Source organism: Rhincodon typus, chromosome 25 (genome assembly GCF_021869965.1).
Source record: "Rhincodon typus isolate 14 chromosome 25, sRhiTyp1.1, whole genome shotgun sequence".
NCBI lineage: Eukaryota > Metazoa > Chordata > Chondrichthyes > Orectolobiformes > Rhincodontidae > Rhincodon > Rhincodon typus.
In genome coordinates, this window is record NC_063356.1 from 13,142,529 (window position 1) to 13,167,462 (window position 24,934).

Genomic DNA, 24,934 nt, shown 5'->3' on the forward strand with positions numbered 1-24,934 from the left:
TTGATTCTGCTTCCACTGAACTCTTGGGCAGTGCATTCCACAGATTTGCAACCCTCTGAGAGAAATAGTTTCTCCTCACTTCAGTTTTGAATCTACCTCCTCTCACTCTATATCTATGACCTCTTGTCCTGACTGTCCCACAAGGGGGAACATCTGTTCATTGCCTTCCAAAATAACAGCAGCTAAGACCATAAGGAATAGAAACAGGTGCAGGCCATTCAGCCTCTTGAGCCTGCTCCGCTCTTGAACGACACATAACGTTCACTTTCCTGCCCTTTCCCTATTACCTTGATTCTCCTTAGCAGAAGTACATGGAACTTGGTATCTTATGAAAACATTTGCTTGCCATTCCTGTCAGTCAATTATATGTAAAGTTTACTGGAAATCCACTACTAAATTATTTTTAAAAATTTCCTTGTACTTCAGACTGTGACCTTTGAATGTAATTTGAGATAGATAGCTGTGTATATTTTGCACATTTGCAGCTGTTTAACAGAAGTAAATATGAACAAACCAAAATTGCACCCACTGTTTCCTAAGTCATGGCTAAACTATAAGGAAGTAAATACACCTGCTCGAGCACTTCATATAAACAACACATGGCCATGTACACCTTGCAGTTCTTTGTAAACACCCTCAGCACATTTTGTGTTCAAGTATGTTGCCTTATTGTAAGAGTTTTTGCATCCTAGCTATCCAGGGCACTGTACTTGTACATCATTCTTCTAATGAACTTTGCCTGTCAAAACACACAGGCATACTATTGATTATAATGACTGGTTGGTAAGCCCCGCAAGGGTTGACGGCCGCGTACCATTATTTTGTTACTGTGCATTTACTCTGCATTTCTAATACATTAAACATCTCTTTAAAATGTTAATGCAATGATGACTGAATATGTGTGAACCGTTAACAATTCGATGATGTTTCATTCAATAAATAACAAAAAAAATAGAAAAACACAGGACCAGGCTGCAGTAGTGGAGAGGAATAGTTAATGTCTCAAGTCTGTAATATTTCATTAGGCTTAATCATCATCTTAAGAAGAGCCCAAAGTGTTGGAGGTAGTATATTGGCATGGATAGAGGCTTCGCTAATGGGCAGGCAACAGCAAATAAGATAAGGTTTCTTTTTCACATCAGTTACCCTGAATAATGTGGATCCATACAGATCAGTGCTGGGACCACAGCTGTTTGCAATATATATTAATGACTTGGAAGGAAGTGAATGTACTGTGACCAAATTTGCAGATGACACAAAAATAGATGGAAAGGCAGCCCCCTTTTTACTTAAGGAACAATTTCATTTCACTAGGTTGGTTCCTGGTATGGAGGGATTGTCTCGTGAGGAAAGGTTAAACAGCTTGGACCTTTTCCCAGTGGAGTTTGGAAGAATGGGAATTGATCTCACTGAAACATAGGATTCTTAAGGGGCTTACAGGGTAAATGCTAGAGAATGTTTCCTCTCACGAGAGAGTCTGTGTCCCATGGTCCAAATCTCAATAAAGGGATGCCAATTTAAGACACCACCTGGAAACCGATATCCATTTCAAGTCCACTGACTCCCACAGCTACCTAGAATACATTCCCACCCACCTTCCTGCAAAAATGACATCCCCTATTCCCAATTCCTTCGCCTCCGCCGCATCTGCTCCCAGGATGAGGCATTCCACTCCCGAACATCTCAGATGTCCTCGTTTTTCAAGGACCACAACTCCCACCTCAGTGGTCGAGAATGCCCTCGACCGTGTCTCCCGTATTTCCCGCAACTCATCCCCCTCACCCCCTCCCCGCATTAACAACCAAAACAGAATCCCCCTTGTCCTCACGTATCACCCCACCAACCTCCGGATCCAACGCATCACCCTCCGACACTTCCGCCATCTGCAATCCGACCCCACCACCAAAGACATTTTTCACTCCCACCCTTATCTGCTGTCCGGTACTCCGTTGTCCGCTCCACGCTCCCGTCCAGCCCCACCACACCCAGCACTTTTCCTTGCAACCACAGGAAGTGCTACACGTCCCCCCTCACCCCCATCCCAGACCCCAAGAAGACTTTCCACATCAAGCAGATGTTCACCTGCACATCTGCGAATGTGTTATACTGTATCCGCTGTTCCCGATGCGCCCTCCTCTACATCAGGGAAACCAAGCGGAGGCTTGGGGACCACTTTGTGGAACACCTACGCTCAGTTTGCACTAAACAACTGCACCTCCCAGTCGCGAACCATTTCAGCTCCCCCTCCCATTCCTCAGACGACATATCCATCCTGGGCCTCCTGCAGTGCCACAACGATGCCACCCGAAGGTTGCAGGAACAGCACCTTATATTCCGCTTGGGAACCCTGCAGCCCAATGGTATCAATGTGGACTTGACAAGCTTCAAAATCTCCCCTCCCCCTACCGCATCCCCAAACCAGCCCAGATCGTCCCCCCCTCCCTAACCTGTCCTTCCTCCCACCTATCCCCATCTCCTACCTACTAGCCTCATCCCGCTCCCTTGACCTGTCCGTCTTCCCTGGACTGACCCAACCCCTCCCTGACTCCCCACCTACACTCACCTTTACTGGCTCCATCTCCGCCTCTTTGACCTGTCTGTCTCCTCTCCACCTATCTTCTCCTCTATCCAACTTCTGTCCGCGTCCCCCTCTCTGCCTGTTTATTTCAGAACCCCCTTCCCCTCCCCCATTTCTGAAGAAGGGTCTAGGCCCGAAATGTCAGCCTTCTTGCTCCTCTGGTGCTGCTTGGCCTGCTGTGTACATCCAGCTCTTGTTAACTCAGATTCTCCAGCATCTGCAGTTCCTACTATCTCTGAGCCAATTTAAGACAGATGGGGAGGAATTTCTTTCAGTTGAGAGTCTTTGGAATTCCTTGGGTTTTGGAGATAATGCAGAAAAATGCATGAATTTCAGCTCAGCTATGATCCTATTGAATGGCAGAGCAGATTCAAGTGGTACATGTGGGCAGAGCAAACTACTCCTTTTCCTATTTCTCATGGTCAAGGACCTGATTTCTCTCCACAGATGTGCTGAATTTTTTTCCAATTTTTAAATTTCTTTTTCCAGTATCTGCAGTACTTTGCTCTTGTATTAGTATTTTGTTCAGTTTTTGTTGTTGACACTTTTCAAAAAAAAACTGTTAGAGGCATGTGACTAAGCAGTGTGCTTTGATGAATCTACCAGCTCGATATTGTGCTTTCTGTAGTCTCCACACATTATGCGTGGTTGGAAATCTTTGAGCATCTATCTCAGGCTAACTGGTTGTCAGTGAAAGGTTCAGAGAGCTTGTTTTGTCTTTAGGGAACAGATAACGTGTTGAGAAATTCTTTCTTACGTTGAAACAATAGATTGAATAGTAGTGCAGCAGAACTAATTTAATCAATATGCCTGAATCACAATAAGGTAAACGTAATTACATAGATAATGGCTTGTGATTTTGCTGATGACAATCTCTCAAACTGTGATTGTTTACACTGAATTCCATTGTATTTTGGATTATCTTTGGCTCACGTAGATCACCTGGTAAGTATAGTATTGAAATTAGGGTTTTGCAGTTTCAAATCAGTTCAGGTTGAATTTTAAAAATTCTTTCCAGAGGCAAATTGTTATTCACATTTAATATGCACAGGGTGGCCAGTCAACGGAGTCTGTTTTGTATCCTTGTGTTTCTGCTAATATGCATTGCAACTCGCCACCAGACCTGAAGTTCCAAAGACATGCTGTTGATATGAAGAACCAATTCTTTCTGCTTAACTGGAGATATAGGAACTGCCGATGCTGGAGAATCTGAGATAACAAGGTGTAGAGCTAGATGAACACAGCAGGCCGAGCAGGAAGCTGATGTTTCGGGTCTGGACCCTTCTTCAGAAATGATTTCTGTAGAAGGGTCCAGACCCGAAACGTCAGCTTTCCTGCTCCTCTGATGCTGCTTGGCCTGCTGTGTTCATCCAGCTCTATGCCTTGTTATCACTTTCTGCGTAACTGTTGCTTTCAAAACCCTTAATGTTCTTAGATGAGCTGAATGGAGAAAGATTAAAAAATCATGACATCGTCATTCAGGACCTCAGGGCATTTTATCCCAAAGAATTTTTAAAAATGTGTTGTCACTGTTGTAGTGCATCTCTTCAAAGAATGCCATAGATCTTTTGATCAGCTCAGTTTTTTGATAGTCCGTCAGCATACGCAACCAAGATTGTAAGCTTAAACCTCTGATCTGGAGCTTTTATCCATGTGTTTCTAGCTGGGGGAAAAGTGCTGACAGTGATCTAATTTCAATGCCCGATTAGTGGAATTTTGTCATTTGGAGCTAGAGCTTTAATCTGTCTTTCCAAAGTAAATATCAGTTTGAATTGTAGGGTGTGTTACATCAGGTTTAATGTATTTAGGACAGTTGGGTTTTTTATTTTTCCATGTGAAACATCTGACAATTTTGTTTATAATGCAGTTTCACTCTCCGGCTTTGAACTTGATATTGATAATTTCATTGAAATGTATGGAACGTAGATAACACCAATGATTAGTAGTTGCATTTGGAATGAACACTTTTTCTTATGTATATATTTGTATAGTGTCAAATGATGAATTATGAATTTTTAAAAATTGCAAGCTTTTATGATATTCCTTCCTAGGGTGTAACACTTACCTTTTTTAAAAGTGATATGGAGGTGCCAGTGTTGGACTGGGTGTACAGAGTCAAAAATTGCACAACACCAGGTTATAGTTCAACGGGTTCATTTGAAATCGCAAGCTTTCGGAGTGCTGCACCCGACAAAGGAGTGGTGCTCCAAGAGCTTGTGAATTCAAATAAACTCGTTGGACTATAACCTGGTGTTGTGAGATTTTTGACATTTTAAAAGTATCACCATTGGACAATTTGGCAGCTTAGTGGGTGTTTGTGAATGAACAAAAGTGTGGTCAGTTGATTTCAGTTTGGCTGAAAGGAAATCATGTCTAATAGCTGAAGTGAAGGCGGTAAAAAAGAAAACATGAGATAACAAGGTGTAGAGCTGGATGAACACAGCAGGCCGAGCAGGAAGGCTTTCCTGCTCCTCTGATGCTGCTTGGCCTGCTGTGTTCATCCAGCTCTACACCTTGTTATCTCAGATTCTCCAGCATTTGCAGTTCCTGCTGTCTCTATCCCAAAAAGAAAACACATTCAGTTTCCACCTCAGAAGCAAAAAACAAATAGTTAATGTTTCAGGGCCAGTGATTCTTTGTCGGAACTGGACTCAACATTAACTGATTTCTCTTCATAGATGCTGCCAGACCTGCTGAGCTTGTTTCTGATTTTCAGCATCCACAGTTCTCATGGTTTTTCAGTTTCTGTCTATTTATTCTTGAGATTTTTGTATCCACCAATACTGCTGAAAGAAATATCAAAGCTTAGTTGCGTAATTAGAGAGGCGCAAGGAGGTAGACTTGTATGAAAAATAGACACTTGGCCAGCTATTCTCTCTTTAATTAATCTCGGGTTGTGAGCTGGAGCAAAAGACAAGGAGAACGATGGTATAGCGGCTTCTCCAGACAATGACCTTTCATTTAGTCCTTTGTGCTTTTATGAAATGTTCAATTTTTGTTTGGCTGCTTTTATAGGCATTGATGTTGGCCTTGCTTCAGTGGTGGTGGCAGATCCTGTATTCATCCCTTGCTTCAGAGATTCCAGTACAGTTGGTTCTGCTATAACCTGATAGTTGTGTTCCTGTGCAGCATCGCATTATAGAAAATCGTGCTATAGAAATAACGGGATCTATGGGAAAAGCGGGCTTAGGGACAGACCACCAAAACATATCCCTCTGAATCGCTCAAAAATCAGTCAAAAGCCTAACACACAGGATAGTATGGTTTGAATAAATGTTTAATTCATATCTAATAATGAAATAAAAGTAAATTTAACACGTTACCTTGGAAAAAAGGTCAAGATGATTTGATGGGGGAGGAGGTTTTGAGGTTGCTGTGTTGTTAATGCAGGGGCTGAGGGTTGTCATCGTCATCACCACCTTCAGGTGCAGTTGTGGTTGCAGGGTTAGGGTGAAAAATAGTTAATCCAGAAGTGGATGGCTGTGGTTCATTGTCTTCTTACTGTTTCTTGGGGGTTGGCTTAAAAAAGACATCCAGATTTTGCTGCTTTGACTTTTTTCTTTTGCGGAAAAGATGTTCATAGGGTGCCAAAAAAGATCTTATTCTGTGAACTGCTGCTCTGCTGCATTCTGAATTGTAAACGTTGTCCTCCAAAGAGCTGAAACTACTTCTCAATTTCCCTCAGGATACAAGACAAAACAGAAGTGGAAAGCTCTCGTGGTGCTGCATCCTGGACTTCTTCATCTTCTCCAGTTTTCACTTCCCCCTCAGCGACAAGTTGTTTTAGATCAGCTGTAGAGAGGTCTTTGCAGTGAGACTCAAGCAGCTCTTCAACAGCCTCGCTCTCATCTTGAAATCCAACTTGCTTTGCAAGATCAACACAATGTTCTTTGATTCTTGCAAGCTCCTCTGATGGATCAAAGCCCTTTAAAATCTTGACAAAAATCTGGGAGAAGCTTCTGCCAAACTGCATGCGAGCAGTCCTTACTGACATCACCCCAGGCCTCCACGATAATGTCATTTGCGTTCTAGATGTCAAAGTTCTTCCAAAATTGAAGAACACTGTCCTTATCCCCCCACCAGTGGCTGCAATCAGCCTGTTAAATGTGCACCTTAAATAAAAAGCTTTAACAGCTGCTGTTGTACCCTCGTCCATGGGTGGAAGAGAGGTTGTGTTTGGGGGTAGAAATAGCACTTTGTTTTCAGAAAGCTCACCAATGGTGAGAGGATGGTTTGGCACATTACCCAGGATGAGGAGAATCTTGAAATCCAATTTTTTTTTTTCCTGCAATACTTTCTTAAAAACGTCTTTCAAAACATCAGCAATAAGGTCAGAAAAAATTTTCCCGACCCCCAACCTCTCTTGCTTGACCTAAAATAGATGCCTAGAGTGGACTTAAAGTAACCTTTCAAGGTCGCAGGTTGGCAGAGTGGTACACCACCCCAGGCTTAAGCTTTAATTCTCCACTGACATTGGCACCCAGCAGAACAGTCATATGATCCTTTGCCACCTTAAAACCTGGAGCATGTGCTTCATTCATAGAAATGTAGATTCTTGATGGCATTTGCTGCCAGTATAAACCTGTCTCATCCAAACTGAAAATGTGATTTAAGTTGTAGCTGCCTTTGTCAGTTAATTTTTTTTCACTTTGGGAGGAAATGCCATTGCATGCTCCTTATCAGCACTGGCAGCTTCGCTGCATAACTTTATGAAAAGAATAGCAGTTCTTTAAACTAGCAAACCAGCCACTGCTAGCAATAAAGGCAGGCACATCTGCAGGATTTTCAGCTTTTTTTTGTAATCTTTGTAAATTGATAAGGTTTTCTCTTTTATGGTGAGACAGGTCATCCCAGATCGCTTTTTCGCTCCATCTCAAGTTCCTTTGTCTGTGGCCCCTCAGATTTGTTAGCACTCGGACTTCTTTCAGCCGTACAACTTGCTTTAATCTAATGGTGTGTAAGGTAGATTCCTTTATTCCTGGTATGCAAACTGTATCACGTTCTCTCATTACTCTCAAACTGCGTTATAACATCTAGCTTCTCTTCCAGTGTTATAACCTTTCTTTTGCGTGCACCACTCTCAATTTTAGCGCCAGGAAGCTTATTGCTAACATTCTTGTCACTTTGTTTTCACATGTTTGTGGGTAACATGGCAGAATTTGCAAAAAAAAAGAAAATCAGAGTACTGTACCTCTCTCAGAAAGCGCTTCATGACGAAGTCTGCGAAATGATCACGTGATACCAGTGCAGACACATTTTTGGCACTAACATTGCACATGCTCAGGACAAAGCCCTTGAAATGATCATGTGATGTTGACGTGTACTGCTCCGCACACTGATGGAATTGCCTTAAAGCCAACACAAGCTTGCGTTTTAGAAATAGCATTTCCCTATTTGTCAGTCATGTTATAGCTAATTCACGTTGCCGGAACACGAGTTGTGGCAGAACCGACTGTATGTAATCTAGACTGACTCTTTGATGTGCTCCTGAGTTAGTGCTTGCTATTGGGTGCTGGCTTTTGGATGATGCTTTGAACTAGGGTCTTATCTGCCTCCTCCACCCAGCCTCCTGAAAGCATCCCATGCCTCTATTTGGAGAAGAGAAACAGAATTTTCTCAAGAGACGTGACCAAATTTACATCCAAAAACAGATTATCTCACCAGTCAATTTTTTGCTGTTTGAGGGACCCTGATGTGTGGAAATTTCTTAAATTATTTAGTCTTTATACTTAAAAGGTACTTAATCAGCTGACAATGGCTTTAGATCAGTTTGAGGAACTGAAAGTTGTACACTTTCACCTGGAGAATTATGAGCTTACAGCAGTGTTTATTGGGCCTGGAAATAGGTTCACTGCAGAATGTATAATTCCGGATATGCAAACTCCCAAGCAGAAAAGGCCTATTTTAACTTGTAAGTGGAAATACTGGAAGTGGATGGAGTGCACTGGCGGCATCTGTGGCGAGAGAAACAATTAATGTTTTGAGTCTGGTGTGACCAAAATTTAACTGTTGTTTCTCTCTTCACTGATGCTGTCAGAGCTGTTGAGTTTTTCCAGAATTGTGTTTGTTTTGGATTTCCAGCATTCACAGTATTTTGCCTTTATCCTGGAAGTAGAAATGGTTTTAATCAATATGAGAAAAAATGTTCATTTACTGGGGTGTGACCATTAGTATTTGGTTTGTTGAAGGTTTTCATCTCTACTGCATCTTTAGAAATGATTACACACAATTGTGTGCTTCAGTAAGATTGACTATCCAGGGTGAGTGAGGCATTGGTGTACACGAACATGTCCAAATATGCTGCTGCTCATTGAGTTACCTAATTGACAATTTTAATGAATTAGAGAATGCACATGCGAGAGTGAGAAAAGACCTTTCTGCATTATATAAACTTTCAGGTATATTTGGAGGATCAAATAGGTCTTGTCTATGAAAATCAGTCTTTGGAAATGTCTGGCTAAGATTTATTGTATATAGAAAATCAAGTACTGTATAATCAAACTTTGAGCATACTTTCTGGTTATTATCAGTGCACAACATTTAATGTTAGGCTCAAATTTCTGTGTGTGCCACGTTAACTTCAATTTTATTCTACCTTTATAAAATTATTATGAATTAGCCTAACTATGACACAGGTTCAAGGCACGTGGGGATTTAGCATTGGTGCATGGAACCTTTTGAGTCTAAAGGCAGCACAGAGTGTAGCCGACACGTCAGCCTTCCTGCTCCTCTGATGCTGCTTGGCCTGCTGTGTTCATCCAGCTCTCCACCTTGTTATCACAGTGTATGGGTCAGTTCCATTGTGAAGTTGTCTGAATTGATTGCCAGCAGTGACTGACTGAGAACCTGTCAACTTCTTTGTCATTTCAACATCAAAATCACATTGCCATTTAGAAGCCAAAGAACAAAATGGATTCAAAGTTGTACAGATCTGATTTAGCCACAGTATGAATGTAGCCAAGTTTGGTTATTTCTGAGCATCCTTGCACTTTTGTCAACTACACTTTGTTGAAAAGCTGGTAATTGACATCTTTCTCCTATCCAAATGCACCTCTGTGCTCCGAAAATAAGTGGTTCATGTGTATTAGTAAATGTTAGTTTTAAGAATTAACGTTTAAATATAGAACATCGGATAAATGCAATTGAAGAAATCTAGTATAAATAAAATGTCAATATCATGTTTTAAGAGATTGCCCATATTTGTTTAATAGTATCAGAATTGAAGAGTATTTTTTATTTTAGGAATTCGCTTAAGAACATTTGATGAACTCTGACTGCAAAACCCATTTCTGCCATCAGACCAAAGATGATATTGTAAATAAGGGGTTAAATGTTAGGCTAAGGACAGCTGAGAGAATGCTGTGTGGCCATGGGAGTTGGATAGAACTTGAAAGATGCACTGGTTTCAATTTATTTGTGTGCTTCCTAGAAGTAGGTCTTGTAGCTTGAAACTGGGAGAGTGCAGAAGCAATGTAACGACTTCAGGTAGCACTGGCTAAGGCTCAGGAGAGGTCCGAGGATGTGATGGCTCCATGCAGACTTTGGGACAGGAAAAGTCCCTGGAAGCTGGAATACAAATGAGTGGGGTGAAGAAGTATTTGCTTCATGTAGCTCATAAATATTGGAGAATGAAGAAGCCCCCGTGTAAATGACAGCTTCATGAATATAGCTGTTTGCAAAAGAGCAGGAATTGTGCACTTGAGTAGATGCTGGAGAGCAGCTTTGGAAATCCAGTTAAACAGAATCTTGGGAAGAGACTGAGCTACCAAAAATGTGAGCAGTTATTGAGGCAGTCTGAGTTGGAGGGGCTTTTGAGGGAATTCCAATATTCAGTTCTTTGAAGGAAGGCTTGGAGACCTTGCAACAGCAACAGTTTCCATGAGATTTGGTGACGCACAGTTTAACTTATGGGTGAGATCTACCCTGCCTCATCAACCATTTGAAGTGCAGTGCCACGATTTGTCTACTACCTCTCTGCCTCATGACGTTAGAATGTGAGAGTATAATTGGTGTTTTATAGCTTATGCGTGTTATAGTAGAGTGTTTTACATTTCTCAAATTTTAGAATTGTTTCTTAGAGACCTGCAATATCGGACTTTGTCTACTGCAAACAAACCAAAAATCGCTAGTCCCTAGCCAGACAGTAAGATACATTTGCCGGTTTTGTCCAGGCTCAGAATATTTGTGATGGTTAATACTGTTTAGTGTTTATTAAACTGAATCCAAATGTTCAGTTGTTGTGTGATATGCAGAACAGTGATACCAACATTAATCTTTAAGGATTTATTAAGTTGGAAATGCACCCTTACTAGCCATCTTTGGTGTTCATTTTACCTATGCTAAATTTACTGTAAAAGCAGCATGGAAACGCTGAACATGTTACTTACCAAAGCTCTCATCGAGTAGATTTCTGGTCATTTGGAGCATGCAAATGTTTAAATTGGGCTGAAATTCTTGAATTGCAAGGGACCTTGAGTTTCCACTGGTGCAAGTTGTTCAGTTTACTGAAGTTAGAGAAAATGGGTGACATTTTATAGATTTATATATTTATGATGTAGTTCCAGGATGTGTTATAATACTTCATGTAATTAACAATGCATGCTGTCTAGTTACATACATGTTAAAACTACCATAACAAATTCTGTTAACTTTTTGGATCAGAGAGGAAGACTTTTTTTGCCACCTGGATAATGACTAATTGGTTTACCTCTTGTTTTCAATAACCTTTGCCATGTCAGACATTTCTTGATAGCCAATGCTCTAAATTATCTTTCCTATTTCTATTCTTCAGACATACACATTTCCACGCCAACATGACAACAGCTTCCACGTCTAAACCATATACATCCGATAACCAATGCAGTGTTTCAGCAGAAAAGCTTGGCCAGGTAATGTGATCAAGACTACTTGTCTGTAAATGTGTTTTTTTTTGAAAAAGTAATTGTGCAGTGTTAATGGGTAATCTATAATAGGATTGTCCTGTGACTTGATACCTGAATTGTAAGCAGTATCCGCATGATTCACATCTCGTTGGTTACGTTATCTTGGGAATTAGCACATTGTTACCTGGTAGTATTCACATTTTTAAATTCTGAAATGGTGTAATTCTCTACATTGATTTTAAGTTTGCTATTTCTTGGCTATTTGTTTTTCCAGTATATCAGTCTTAGCTCTGGAGCAAAAAAAAATTCAGAAAGACAATGGCTTAATTTACAAAATGCTAATCTTTTTGAGAGTATAATTATTTTTCATGTGGGAACATTCGGATTCAAATGGAATGAATTTCACCAAAGCGATTATTCTAATGAATTGGAATGTGAAATCAATTTTCACAAACTTTAATCTATGGGTTTGAATGCTTGGGAATTTAAGAAGAAAATCCCTTCCAGGGTAAATGAAATCACATTGGTTCCAAAGTACAATATTTAGAATTTAGGTGCTGTTCTAGAACTTTCAAAGCTTGTTTTTTTTTTCCAAAACTTGTTAATTTTTAATTGTTTAACCAGTGTTGTATGAAGTGGATATACTTTTTTGTGTTTAAAGTATTTCTGTTAAACTGAATTATTCACAACCTTGAATCTGGATATACTTGTTAAAAGTCAGAAAATCTGAATGAATGCTTGTAAACTTGCTGGTTGGAGTTTCCCTTTCAATTATTGCCAATGAGAATAAATGAATAATTAGGTAACATGCAAATAAACGTTTCTGATGCACTTCTTAAAGTTGCTGTGTACCTCAATTTGGTTTTCCTCTAGATAAGGCCAAAGACACCTCTGCTGAACATTCTGCACGAAGCAGGTGCATCAGGAGAACACTTCACATTGAAGGAGGTAAAACAATGGAAGTTTTTTTTCTGAATGGAAAAATATCTCCTGTATGCAAAGAAAAACAGTTGGGTACAATCAATCGTCTGAATTTAGGTTAGGAACTGTGGATTTGGTTATGATAGTTTTGGAGAAATGTTTGACAGTCTGGTGCATTTCCAGCTGCCTTAGTTGAGTGGTTATGAAACCATGTTTGACTTGGCCTCGAGTACTTTAGTGATATGTTCAGTTCTGGACACATCACACCTTTTAGGGATGTTATGGTGCCCTTGGGAGTAGAAGGTAGATGTATCAAAATGAAACTGGGTCACATTATATTGTGGGATTACACAAACTGGCATTGTATTCCTAGGAATTCAAGAGGGTTAAGAAGTAATTTTAATGAAGTTTTCAAGAAATCAAGGGGAATACAAAGAGAAACTATTCAGTTTTCACTGTTTTTTGGAATCTGGGACTCGGAAGCACAGCTTTTAAATTAGAACCTGATCCTTCAGGAATCAAATTAGGAAATAATAATTGTAAAGGTTGGGAGTTTGGAAATCTTCTCTTCAAACAGCATTTAATGCTGAGTCAGTTTTTAATTTTAAATATGACACATCAATCATTTGTTAATTGTTTCCAGTCTTGGGGCAAGGCAGGTATATGAAAGTGAGTCTCAGGTTGGATACCAGGAAATAGTAGAACAGATTTAAGAGACTGAGTAGCTTATTGCTGTTCCTTTGATGTAAGTGTACTTTAATCTTCTATGACAAGGGAAAGTAATTTCCATTTGGAGATGGAACCAGTGGTAAATGAAGATACAGGCTCTGCCTGAATGCCCGAGGTCACGGGTGTGGTCTTTCTGTATTTGAGGCTGCATAGTATGTAGCAAAGAAATTTTGCAATGTGTGAAGTTAAATCAGTGTTCCCATTAATTTCTATCTAGGTATTTTTGAGTTGCACAACAGTGAATCAATAGTAAGAACAGTCCTTTCCAAAACTGCAGTCCTTGTGAAAAAGAACAACAAATTAAATGATTGGCTGTGAATTTCTACTTTCATTGTTGGTGCTTGAGCATTGTCTGTATTTCAAATGCATGAGGGATGTGTCTTCTCTTGTTTGGACACTCTGCACCAGGTACAGGGTGTTGTTGCAGAAAATAAAAATTCAGGACAGATCTTTTGTGGAAAATGCAGTAATTGATCTTACTGCAGCATGCTGTATTGGCATTATGTCTCTATTGCTTTTGGTTTCTAGGATACTAGAATGAAATGCTTATTTATTAAGCTTTCCAAGTTGATGCATGCTGTTAGTCATTTCACCATCACTTGAGCATCTTTCTTTAATGTTGTTGTTACTCCGTACCACATGGACTATTTGTTCTGGTTCTATTCTCTGAAAAATTACTCCATTTACTCTATTTGACTCCTGCTCTCTACATTTGTTAACTGCTATTTGCAAGTTTACAAAGCAAAATATTGATGATGCTGGAAATCTGAAGTATAAACAAAAATGCTGTAAAAGCTTCACAATTTTCATAATTGTGGAGAGAAAGTTTACCTATCATTTTGATTGCTGGGTATTTCCAATATTATCTGTTCTCCTTTCCATTTGCAGTTGGCACATATTCTGAATGATCTGAATATTGCAAAGTGCCATCCCCAACAAACAGAACAGTAAGATAAAACCGCAAATGAGAAATGTTGCAGCAGGAAGAAAGTTTTTACGGTGTGATAGAAATTGTGTTGTAGCCTTTGAATTTAACTTATCTTAATCTTTCCGAAGGATGCTAGGTATACTTCAAGTTCCGTTAATCCAAAAATACACATCAGTATCGGTTGAAACTTTTCCTTTTGTTTCGCCTACCTAAAAAACTCCTGGACAGTTGCTGTTTCTCAGAACTGTTCCTTTCCTAGTTAGAAATTCAAAACTAGAGCCACTTATTGAATTGAAGTTTGCAAGACCAAAATGTTAAATGGTGATGCCCATTGGTCTGTCATATTTTCTGCATTTCCATTCATCTTTTTATGATCCCCACCAGTTTCTAAATGTGCAAGAAAGAAATAATGCTGTTTCATAAGATAAGCTTGCAGCAAAGCAGGCCAGACACCATACTTCCTATAAATGCTTGCTCGCTCAAGTGTAAAAGATGTGTAGTACATCTGCCACTTTGAGTCTTGTGATACAAGGTTTCACCTACAATATTTTTGAATTATTAACAAATTACTGTTATACCATTTTTCTTACAATGATAAGCTAATCAGATTATCAAAATAGTTTTGAAATTTAATAATGGAAATATTCCAGATAAAACAATTCATTCCTGCAGTGCTTTTGACTGAAAGGTTTTAGGTTGTTTGCTGGGTCCCTCTAGTGTTGTAAACTGAGTATTGCAGCATTGTAGCAATATCCAGCCCACACAGTTACCTGAGCATTCAGGCATTGTAACATTTTGACTTTGGGCTCACTTTAAAGATTGAACAAAGGCACTTGTAGACATACAGGTTCCACTTTGGCATTTGGATAAGATGATGAAAAATAAAAGCTGCCCATTTAGTCTGTCGAGCCGTTTTCACAATTCACTAAAGATCATAGCTGATCTGCTTGTGATCTTAACTCCTATTTGTGCTTGCACTCCTGTACAGAAGAAAAATCTGCTCAACTCAAATATAATCAATGACCAAATTTCCACTCTTATCTACGAAAGAGCGTACCAAAGACCATTGACCCTCTGAGAGGACAGAAATTCCTCTGCAGCGGTGTATTAAATGGGAAAGTGTTTTTGACATTAATTGTTTATTAAAGTCTTGGATAAAAAGCACATTTTGAGCATGTGACCTTTAGTGCTTTCCTTTGGTAGAAAACATTGTGTTTATTTCGAGTGGTGTTTTCTTTTTGCAGATAATGCATTATCTTGGTCAGTATATAATGTTAAAGCAACTCTATGACCAACAGCAACAGCATATTGTACATTGTGGAAATGATGCTCTTGGTAAAGTATTTGGGGTGCAGAGCTTCTCTGTTAAAGATCCAAGGTAAAAACATTTTGACTTCTATCATCCTTTAATTGTCGTTCTCTGGAAAGCACCTAGACTGTTTTGAAGAATGATCTAATGTACTGTTTTAGCCTGACCATGAAAATACTGTAGTATATTTTATTAACGATGGTGCCAACTCGTAAGCTAACTTGAGCTGCGGGCCTTTTGGAATCCAGTCCAACTCTTTAGATGACTAGAAGTTGGATCAATTTGCTCATAGTTTTGTTATACACTTATTATATAAATCCAAGTGCTTATGCCATTGTTTAAAAATTTCAATGGCTGCATGCTTAATACAAGCTGTACTGATGAACTCGTGACACTTATAGTTGTAAGTACAACTTGGCAAGGTTGTAATGCACTGAGCTCTGGTGAGCTACATTTGAGGGAGAAATCATCCAATGCACATTTTCAAACCATTTTTTATTAGTTTTGAATTGATTAACTTTGAATTTATAGAAATTTTTCTTTACCAGCAACGATAACTCTAACCTGTACATAAGAAATAGGAGCAGGAGTAGGCCATTTGGCCCCTAAAGCCTACCCTGCCATTCATCAAAATCATGGCTATTTTGCTCTAGGTCCCAACTCCATTTTGTGCTAACTTGTCATCGCCTTCAACTCCCTCATATTTCAAAAATCTCTTTCTTTCCTCAATATATTTGGTGATCTACCCTCCATAACTCTTGGATAGAGAATCCTCCATAACTCTTGGATAGAGAATTCCAGACATTTCGTATCCTTTGGGAGAAAAAATTCTTTTGCTATTCAACTTTTAAATGAGTGCTCCCTAATTCGAGATTCTCTAACTAGCAGAAACATTTTCTCAACATTTACCAAGTTAAACCCCTTCAATGTTTTATTTTTCAAGGAGATCATCCCCCATTTCTTCTGAACTCCTATTGAATAAAGGTCTAGTTTGTTTAGCCATTCTTGAGAAGTCAATCCTGTCATCCCAGGAATTAGCCTAGTGAATCTTTTGTTTTGTAGTGCCACCAATGCCAGTGCATACTTTCTTAAATACAGAGACTCGAAGTGAACACAGTACTGTAGGTGCAGTCTCACCAACACCCTTTACAGTTGTAACAATACTTCTCTATTTTTAAACTCCAACCTCTAGCAATAAAGATGAAAATTTTATGCTTTTTTAATTATTTGCTGCATCTGTTTGTTAATTTTTTTGTTTCATGAATACAGATCTGTCTTGTGCTTTTTTTTGGAGTCTCTCGCTGTTTAAATTATTATCTTGCCTTTTGATTTTTTCCTACAGTGCATGACCTCACACTTTGCTACGTTTAACTCCATCTGTCAAGTTTTTGCCACTCATTCATCCTATCTGTATCCCATTCTAGATTCCTTATGTTCTCATCACAACATAACCTTCCACCTATTTTTGTATTGTCAGCAGATACATTACACTCTGTCCCCCCTCCATGTCATATTATAGATGCTTAAAAAATTGAGGCCCTAGGAATAATCCTTCTGGTACTCCACTAGTTACAGCGTTCTAACTGGAGAAAGACCCATTAATCTTGAGTCTGTTTTCTGTGTGTTAACTAATCTTCAGTACACACACATACATTACCCCCAAAACTCTGTACTTCTGGTTTCAACTCTGCTTGTTATATCCTCAAAGAATCTGAACAAATTTTTCAAATGTCATTTCCCTTTCACAAAGTCATGTTGACTCTGTTCGTTTGCATGAAGCTTTTCAAAACGTTTTTTTTCCTTAACAATTGAATATAGCATCTTTCCAAGAACATACGTTAGGCTAACTGGCCTATGGTTTCCTGCTTTCTGTTTCCTTCCCTTCTTGAACAGAAGCTCTCCTGCAATCTAGTGAGTTCTGGAATATTTCAGTCAATTTTCCACTGATTATACAGCCATTTCCTTTAAAACTTTAGATGCAGGTGATCAGCTCTTGAAAACTTGTCTACCTTTTGTTAGTTTGTCTGTCACAATAAAGACTGTTGTAAGATCTTTCCTCGTATAAGCACCTTACTGTTATGTTTGGAATGTGTGTAGAGACCTCCACTGATGAAAAATATTGATTTAATTATCTGCTGTTACCCTGTTCTATTATTAATTCCTCAGTTGCGTCCTCCAAGGATCCCACACTTATTGACAAACTCTTTTTTTATATACTCATAGGAAGTCTAGCTGTTTTCATACTTGCAAATTTACTTTTGTAATCAATTTTCTCCCTCTCTATTATCTTAAAAGTCATCTGTTGCTGGTTTGGCCTTTAGGCCTCAATAAATATTTCAATTATTTCCTGATTCATACTTTGTCCAACAGTGAGGAATTCTTCAGGAGGCTATGAATAACTGCCATCTATGATTTCTTCCCACATTATTAGTTATTTCAACCAGAACTGATTCTACATGATCTTCGTGTTGATACCTTTTTATTAATAAAACTGCCCACCACCTCTTCTGTTTTTGCCTATTTTTACAGAGTGCAAATACCTTTTCTTTATTCATTATTGGGATGTGGGTATAACTAGCTAGGCCAGCATTTATGACCCGTACCTAATTGCCCAGAGGGCAGTTAAATGTCAACCACATTGCTGTGGGTCTGGAGACATGTGTGGGCCACACCAGGTAAGGATGGCAGTTTTTTTCCCTAAAGGATATTAGTGAACCAGTGGGCTTTTCCCTGACGATTGACAATGGTTTCGTGGTAATCATTAGAATCTTAATTCCAGATATTTATTGAATTCAAATTCCACCATCTGCCATGGCAGGATTCAAACCCGGGTCCCTGGAATATTACCTGGGTCTGTGGATTAATAGTCATGTGATAATAGCATCAGGTCATCACTTCCCCTTGAATATTGAGTTCCCAATCTTGGTCATCTTGTAATCAGGTCTCGCGTTCCTTTATTTCTGTTACTGCTGTTAACTTGTTTAAGATGTTACAAATGCTTCATGTGTTCAGATAATGACCCTTGAGGTTAACTTTTGACCATTATCATTTACTCTGGTTTTAATCTCTGCTTCACTCCAGTATATGTTTTCTGCTGCTTCCAGTCATTCTTTGCGTATTCTTTGCATCTTCACTACCCTGGAGCTCTGTTGTTCCTTTTGTATTTTTTAAACTGCCTTTCAATTGAACCCTCTTCCTCTACACTCGCTGTCTTTACTCCACCCACTGTCACCATTAATTAGTTTAATACAATATCTACCACCCTAGTTAATCAATTTACCAGGATACTGGTCCCAGCATGATTTGACTGAAGACTGTGCAAACAGAACAGCCCAGGACTGGTGCTAGTGCCTCATGAACAAAAACAAAGTTGCTGGAAAAGCTCAGCAGGTCTGGCGGCATCTGTGAAGGAAAAAACAGAGCTAACGCTTCGGGTCCGGTGATCCTTCCTCAGACCCTAGTGCCCAGTGAATTGGAACCCAGTTCTCCCACATCAATCTTTGAGCCACACTCCTCTAATTGTATCTGTCCAGTGCCAATTTGCGTGTGCACACAGGGAGCAAGGACCCTTTACCTACTGGATCAGTGGACTGGCTGAGGCTCCTCTAAAACTAAAGTTTTGGATCCCCATATGTGCCTCCCCTACAGTCACACTCTTCTGTTCCTGACCACAAACTAAATTTGCTGTACTGAATCTAAGGATGTGACTTCCCCCTGAATGTAGTTTCTACGTACCTCCCCTGTTGCAGTGTCTGCTGCTCAGATTCCAGTTCATCAGCTCTGCGCTGAGGTTCCTCTTGTTATTGATGTGGCCACCATAGATCGCACTGACATCCACCAGATCCCATATGATACAGCTGTAGAACAGCACCTGCCGACCCATCACTATTTAATTAAATAATGTGGATGCTAAATATTTTAAGTGAATTTCCGAATTGTACTCTTGCAGCTGAAATAACATTGCCTGATTTAAGCCAATCCGCCAATCGAAAGAGACATGAAGGAAATACTCCCCAATAACCTACCTTTCTTTTGTTCTTGCTGTATTGTCTCACTGTTTTGATTTGAAAATTAACGATTAGGAACTACATATGGAGATTTATATTGTAAAAAGCAACTTTGTCTTAATGTATTGCATGTTGAATAAACAAATATGTCTGACATTTAAACATGCTTATTCTCTTGCAGCCACTTGTATGGAATGCTTTCGAGGAACCTGAGAACTGCCAATTTTCAAGGTGTGTATATTATTTTGAATCTTTGGCCCTGCAGTGTAGCACTTGTTTGAATTGTATTGCTGCAAAGGGAGGGAGGGAGGTGAAAGAGTATTAAAAAGGGGAAAGGTAACCCCGTGTAGTGTTTTTTAAAAGAAAAATTAGATGATAGATAAATCCATTTAATGTGTTGATGTCAGTACTCCAAATGGATATTAATATTGCAGGCTGAGAACTGTTACCAGTTGAAAGGAGGGAAGGAGGATTACACGATTTCTGAAGAATGTGATTTATAGTGGTCTTCACCTGTTTTTCAGGCTCGTGGAAGATTTTTAAAAAATGTGAAATTGTACAAAGTTTTATCATGTTACCTTGGTTTGTATTGAGTTTTTAAAATTATGGCCTAACTTCCTCGTTGAGCTGTAATCTGCTTTTTATTAAAAAAAAAAGCACCATAGGATTGTTGGACACTATGAACATACAGCAAGGGGAAAAAAAACCCTGTAAACTGTACCTCGTTTGGAAGAATCACCTGAAAGACATACTATAAAGAATGAGGGACTTCAAAGTCTTATCGCTAAGAGTGGCTCGATAGCATATTGATTGAGCTGGCTGAGTCCTGAAGGACTGTACATCTGACGTGTGGTGAGACAACTCGTAGAACCCTCAATTGACCGTATCAGTTTACTGGTCACAAATGTTTCCCTTCATGCCTCCACACAATCCTTGTGGAGAAATGTCCTGCCTTCACGCGAAGGACATCCTTCATTGTATTATGTGGAACCACCACATTGTTAAATGGGATAGATTGGGAACAGATCTTACCATTCAAATCTGGGTAGCCATGTGGACCATCAGCAGTGGAATTATATATTTCTTTACAATCTGTACCTTTGTCACCTGGTGTATTCCTTTCTATATTGTTATCATTCACCCTTAATTCATTAAGGAATATAGGAAACCATGCCAGAAGTAGCATCAAGATTGTACTTAAAAAGAGCAGTGAAGTAACATACTATGTCTGTAGCACAGCTATCTTTTTAATGCCATATCAAGTTGTGAATGGTGGTGGACATTTCAATAATTAATGGAAGCAAGGAAAACTGCATGAACATTCCCATCCTCAACTCATGGGGAACCTCAGTATCTGACTGCAAAAGACAAAGGCTGAAGTGTTTGCAGCCACCTTCACCCTGAAGTTGTTGGGTGAATGATGCATCTCTGCCACCTCCGGAATTTCTTACCAACACTGAACCAGTGTTTAGCTCATTTGAATCACTGATATCATGTGGCTGAGCTCACTGGATATAACCAAAGTTATGCACTGTGGCTGCAGTGCTTAAGGACCTGTGTTCTGAAACATGTGATGCTGTCTCTGTATAGTTACTACAGTGACATCTACCCCACCATGGAAGCTTGCTCAGGTATGTTCTTCAGCATAAAGAAGGATAATAGATCCAATCAATCCAGCCAGTTATTGACTCATTCTGTTCTTGATCAGCAGCAGAGCATTGAAACATGTCGATAATCATGCTCTTGTGTGATATGTGCTCACTAATGTTGCCAGGCCTATTTGGCTCTAGGTCTTACAACACCTTTGGAACAAAAATGGCGAGAAGAGAAAATAATTGCCTTTGACTTCAAGGTGGCATTTGATCATGTGCTTGCTGATGCCACGCAAGTGAAGTCGGGGGGCGGTTTGCAGTTGTGGTGGAAGCAGTCATGCATGGCACAAGGGTAGATGCTTGTAGTTGTTGGAGACTAATCACCTCAACTATAGGACATCACTGTGATGTTTCCCTCAGTGCCTTTATCTGAACCATTGGCAGCTGCTTTATGATCATTCCTCATCCTAAAGTCAGAAGTGGGAACATTCTCTATCCAGTGTTTAGTTCTGTTTACAATTCCTAAGATATAGAAGCAGTCACCTTCTACATTTAGCAAGGCCTAGACAGAAATCAGGTGTTGACTACTAACATTCATGCCACACAAGAGACAGATAATCAGCATCTCCAACTAGCCATTTTCCCTTGAAATTCAGTGGGATTGTCATCATTGGATTGCCCATCATCAATACCTTGGGGATTGCAGTGACCAGAAGCTAAACTGAACCAGCTCCACATTAACTGTGGAACAATAAAGCATCAGAGGCTTGGTGTACTGCAAAAAGTGACTTGCCTGAATTCTGAAGCCTTCCCACTGTCTAAAATGCAAATTCAGAAGCATAATGGAGTGTTTTTCAGCTGAATGCTTGAATACAGCTCCAGAAACATTTGAGTTCCGTGTCATCCAGGACAAAGCAATTCCCTTGATTGGAAGCGCATCGACTATCTTAATCACTAATTCCCTCCATCACCAGTACATTAGATCTCATCTACAGGATGATTGCAGAAACCTGTCGACGCTTCTTCACCAGTACCTCCCAAACCTAGAATGTTAATTGATGTGTGGGGACACCACAACTTCCAAGTTGCCTGCCATTTTGACTTGACGTACGTCATCACTGCATCAGAACCCTGAAACTACCTACCAGCACTGTTGGGAGTACCTTTACCACGTGGGCTGCATTGCTTCAAGAAAACTGCTTCACCAGTTAGGAGACGAAAAAATAAGTGTAGGCCTAGCCAAACAATGTATTACAGTTTCAAATCACCATGAGTTGCTGGACATTTCACTTTAAATCACTATTGTGTTTTGGAAAATTGTATATTGCTCTTAGTCTTCCTGGATATTATGATGCTGTATGTGTCTATAAGTTGACCATTAAACTCAACATTGAAATTTCCCTCTGGCCCAGAAAGTGGAGTTTTGTTGTGAAGTCAGAAAGGAATGAGTCCTGGGTCTGATTTAATCGGTCCACAGAAATATTGGATAGAATTAGTGATCAAAGTTTGGGAGTAAAGGCAAAAGTTTGACTCTAGCCAATTTGGCTTATTTCAAAAGCTGATGAGGACATATGAAGTGAATGGTCTCTTTCCGCACTAACAATTCTATGATTCTGTAATCCATCAAACTATTTTTGCTATTAATAAAATAATTTACTTGATAAATTTCCCAGTATGTAAGTCTGAACCCAGTCTTGGCCAGATAAATTAATAAAAAGAGAGATCAATTAATCTACGTTTGCACATCTCCTGGCAACTAATGCCGTATGCCATCACCACAGGAGCCCATGGATATGTCATCTGCTTGGGAGAGGGGAAGGTGTATGGCCTGGAAAGAGACTGAGTCAAGAGTAAAGAGTGAAAATACTTGTAAAATCTCCCTATTTTGTAAAATTTCTGTTCAGTTTCAGTTTCTGTCACTCCAGCTTATTATCCTTGGTTGTGTAAAATTCATCTACTCTTGAGTGGGTCACAATCTGCAGTACCATTGGAGAGCGAATTATTCAGCTGGGATAATTGGAAAATAAACTGTTTTCCCTTGCTTGAATAATTTTATAATTTAGTTGCTGGATTGTTCTTAATGGCGGTCATAATGCAAACCGCATTTGCCACGCATATGGGCATCTAGTATTTTTACACCGGGAAGGGAACTCTTCAGTTGAATGGAATGCATGCGTGTTTCAAACTGTGTGCATTTCAGTTTTCAATTCTCTGACTTAAAAATTTTGCTTAAAAATTATCAAGTTATCTGAAGTAATAAATACAATATTATTTCTGTATTTCATCCCACCCTACCCTTTGCTTGTTTTTATTGTCCTTATAGGTCCTTGCTTCCACTGTGCTTCTTTCTCCAACTGGCATACTTATGCCAATTCTGGTTACTGCTTACAGCTTTCATGAACAGCTGACTTTAAAATGCTGTACTTCAGTATGGCATTGGTCCTGTCAGTTGGCCCTCTCCCACTTGAGAGTGAGCACTCCATTGCAATGTGTTGCAACTGGCAGTGTGGTCAAGAACTGCTGAAGCTCCTCTGAGTAGGGGCAGGTGAGTTGGAATGTCAGCCAATGCCTGAATATAAACTCCAACTCCCTGCGCCAGGGTATGTTATAAGTGTCGTTTTGCTGAATTGCCCTGTTTCAGCAAAATCTGTAGATTTACAAATTCTAATCTACAATCCCAAAAGCAGATTTTTTGGTAGGAATAAGAGCACTGTAGATGTCTATCTGGTGGATTAACCTCCAGGCCACTTGTTATTTTTCATGCCACGTTCATGGTCTTCTGAACTGCAAGGCCTAGTAGATGCCAATGATTAATGATATTGAAGCATTAATGAGGTTTGCAGTAGAAATTGAAATGTGAGACAGGTTGTACCAAGTACTCTTTCATAGAGGTTTGTCTACTTGAATGAAATTTTACAATGCAACCCATGTGTTGTATCCCTGTCAATAGATGTGCAGTTATATCCATGAAATTGTGGATGAGCGACAATTAAATGAGTTTTTTAAACATTAACCAATCAATTGGATGCATAGCATATTGCGAAATTTAGGAATTTAAATATTGAATTCGTGTGTAATTAAAACATCAGTTCCAAATGTTAGGTGATGGAGAAAAATTCTTGAATTTCACAATAGTGTATTGTCCACATTCGTCTTAAAGGCTTCAGTAGTGCAGAGTATTAAATGTAGATTAAAACCTCTTTAAGAATTTTCACTTGTGTATTTGCACTAAAATATTACCTTAATCCTCACATTAACTATAAATCTACGCTGCCATGTCTTCCTCTGTGGAGATGCCTGTGTAATGGAGCATTGGAATGAGCGGAGACTACTAACAAAGGAAACTAATCCTGCTTTCTCATTTAAAATCAATGACCAGAGGTTGGGTGATAACACGCAGTGAATACCAAATGATTGTTTTGAGAATGGTTAATATTGGGGAAGGTGTTCTTTTTCTTTCTTTTACCTGCAATGCAGATGCTGCACAGACTCGCACACTTGTAAAGGATACGAAATGCCTGCCTATGAGGGAAGATCGTCTGAAGGTAAACTACTGTGTGATTTGTTTTGTACAGAGTGGCCCCGTCTCTGTACTTCCTGTCTGAGTGTGCTGTAGTCAGAGCTCAGATGGGTGGGACAGAGTCTTCTTCTCTGTTTTCCAGAGTTCTCTTCTCTGTCTGTTGAAGGATGTAGCACCTTCCTCTCTGTTCACTTGATTCAATTTGTGGAAGATGGCAGAAATGAATAAGGTCCTCTAAACCTAGAAATATTGTTTTTGAAAGGTGCCACTTTGTTTCTTAATCCTCTATTTTTATGGGTAGGTGGAAATGGGTTACTTTGATAATATGGTGATGTTGTGTTCAATGTATATTATGTTGCAGCACCATTGGCAACTTGTAATTTGGTAAAGTGCTGCCATCAAATCCTCCTTTCCTTGCCAAGTCTAGGAGCTTATTTAGCGGTGGTATAGGATAAACCATTATTGAGT

At 39.5% G+C, this 24,934-nt stretch overlaps 1 protein-coding gene across 2 annotated transcripts in view; it reads left to right on the forward strand.

Annotated features, from left to right (window-relative positions):
• The window catches only part of mdm4 (MDM4 regulator of p53), a 39,208-nt gene that overhangs the window by 4,642 nt on the left and 9,632 nt on the right, over positions 1-24,934 (forward strand). For both annotated transcript variants that reach the window (XM_048612074.1, XM_048612073.1), the window contains 5 exons: positions 11,370-11,466; positions 12,334-12,408; positions 15,283-15,416; positions 19,536-19,585; positions 24,424-24,491. In XM_048612074.1, coding sequence (XP_048468031.1) covers positions 11,392-11,466; positions 12,334-12,408; positions 15,283-15,416; positions 19,536-19,585; positions 24,424-24,491 — 402 coding nt within the window. In that variant the 5' untranslated portion in view covers positions 11,370-11,391. The remainder of the gene's footprint in view (positions 1-11,369; positions 11,467-12,333; positions 12,409-15,282; positions 15,417-19,535; positions 19,586-24,423; positions 24,492-24,934) is intronic.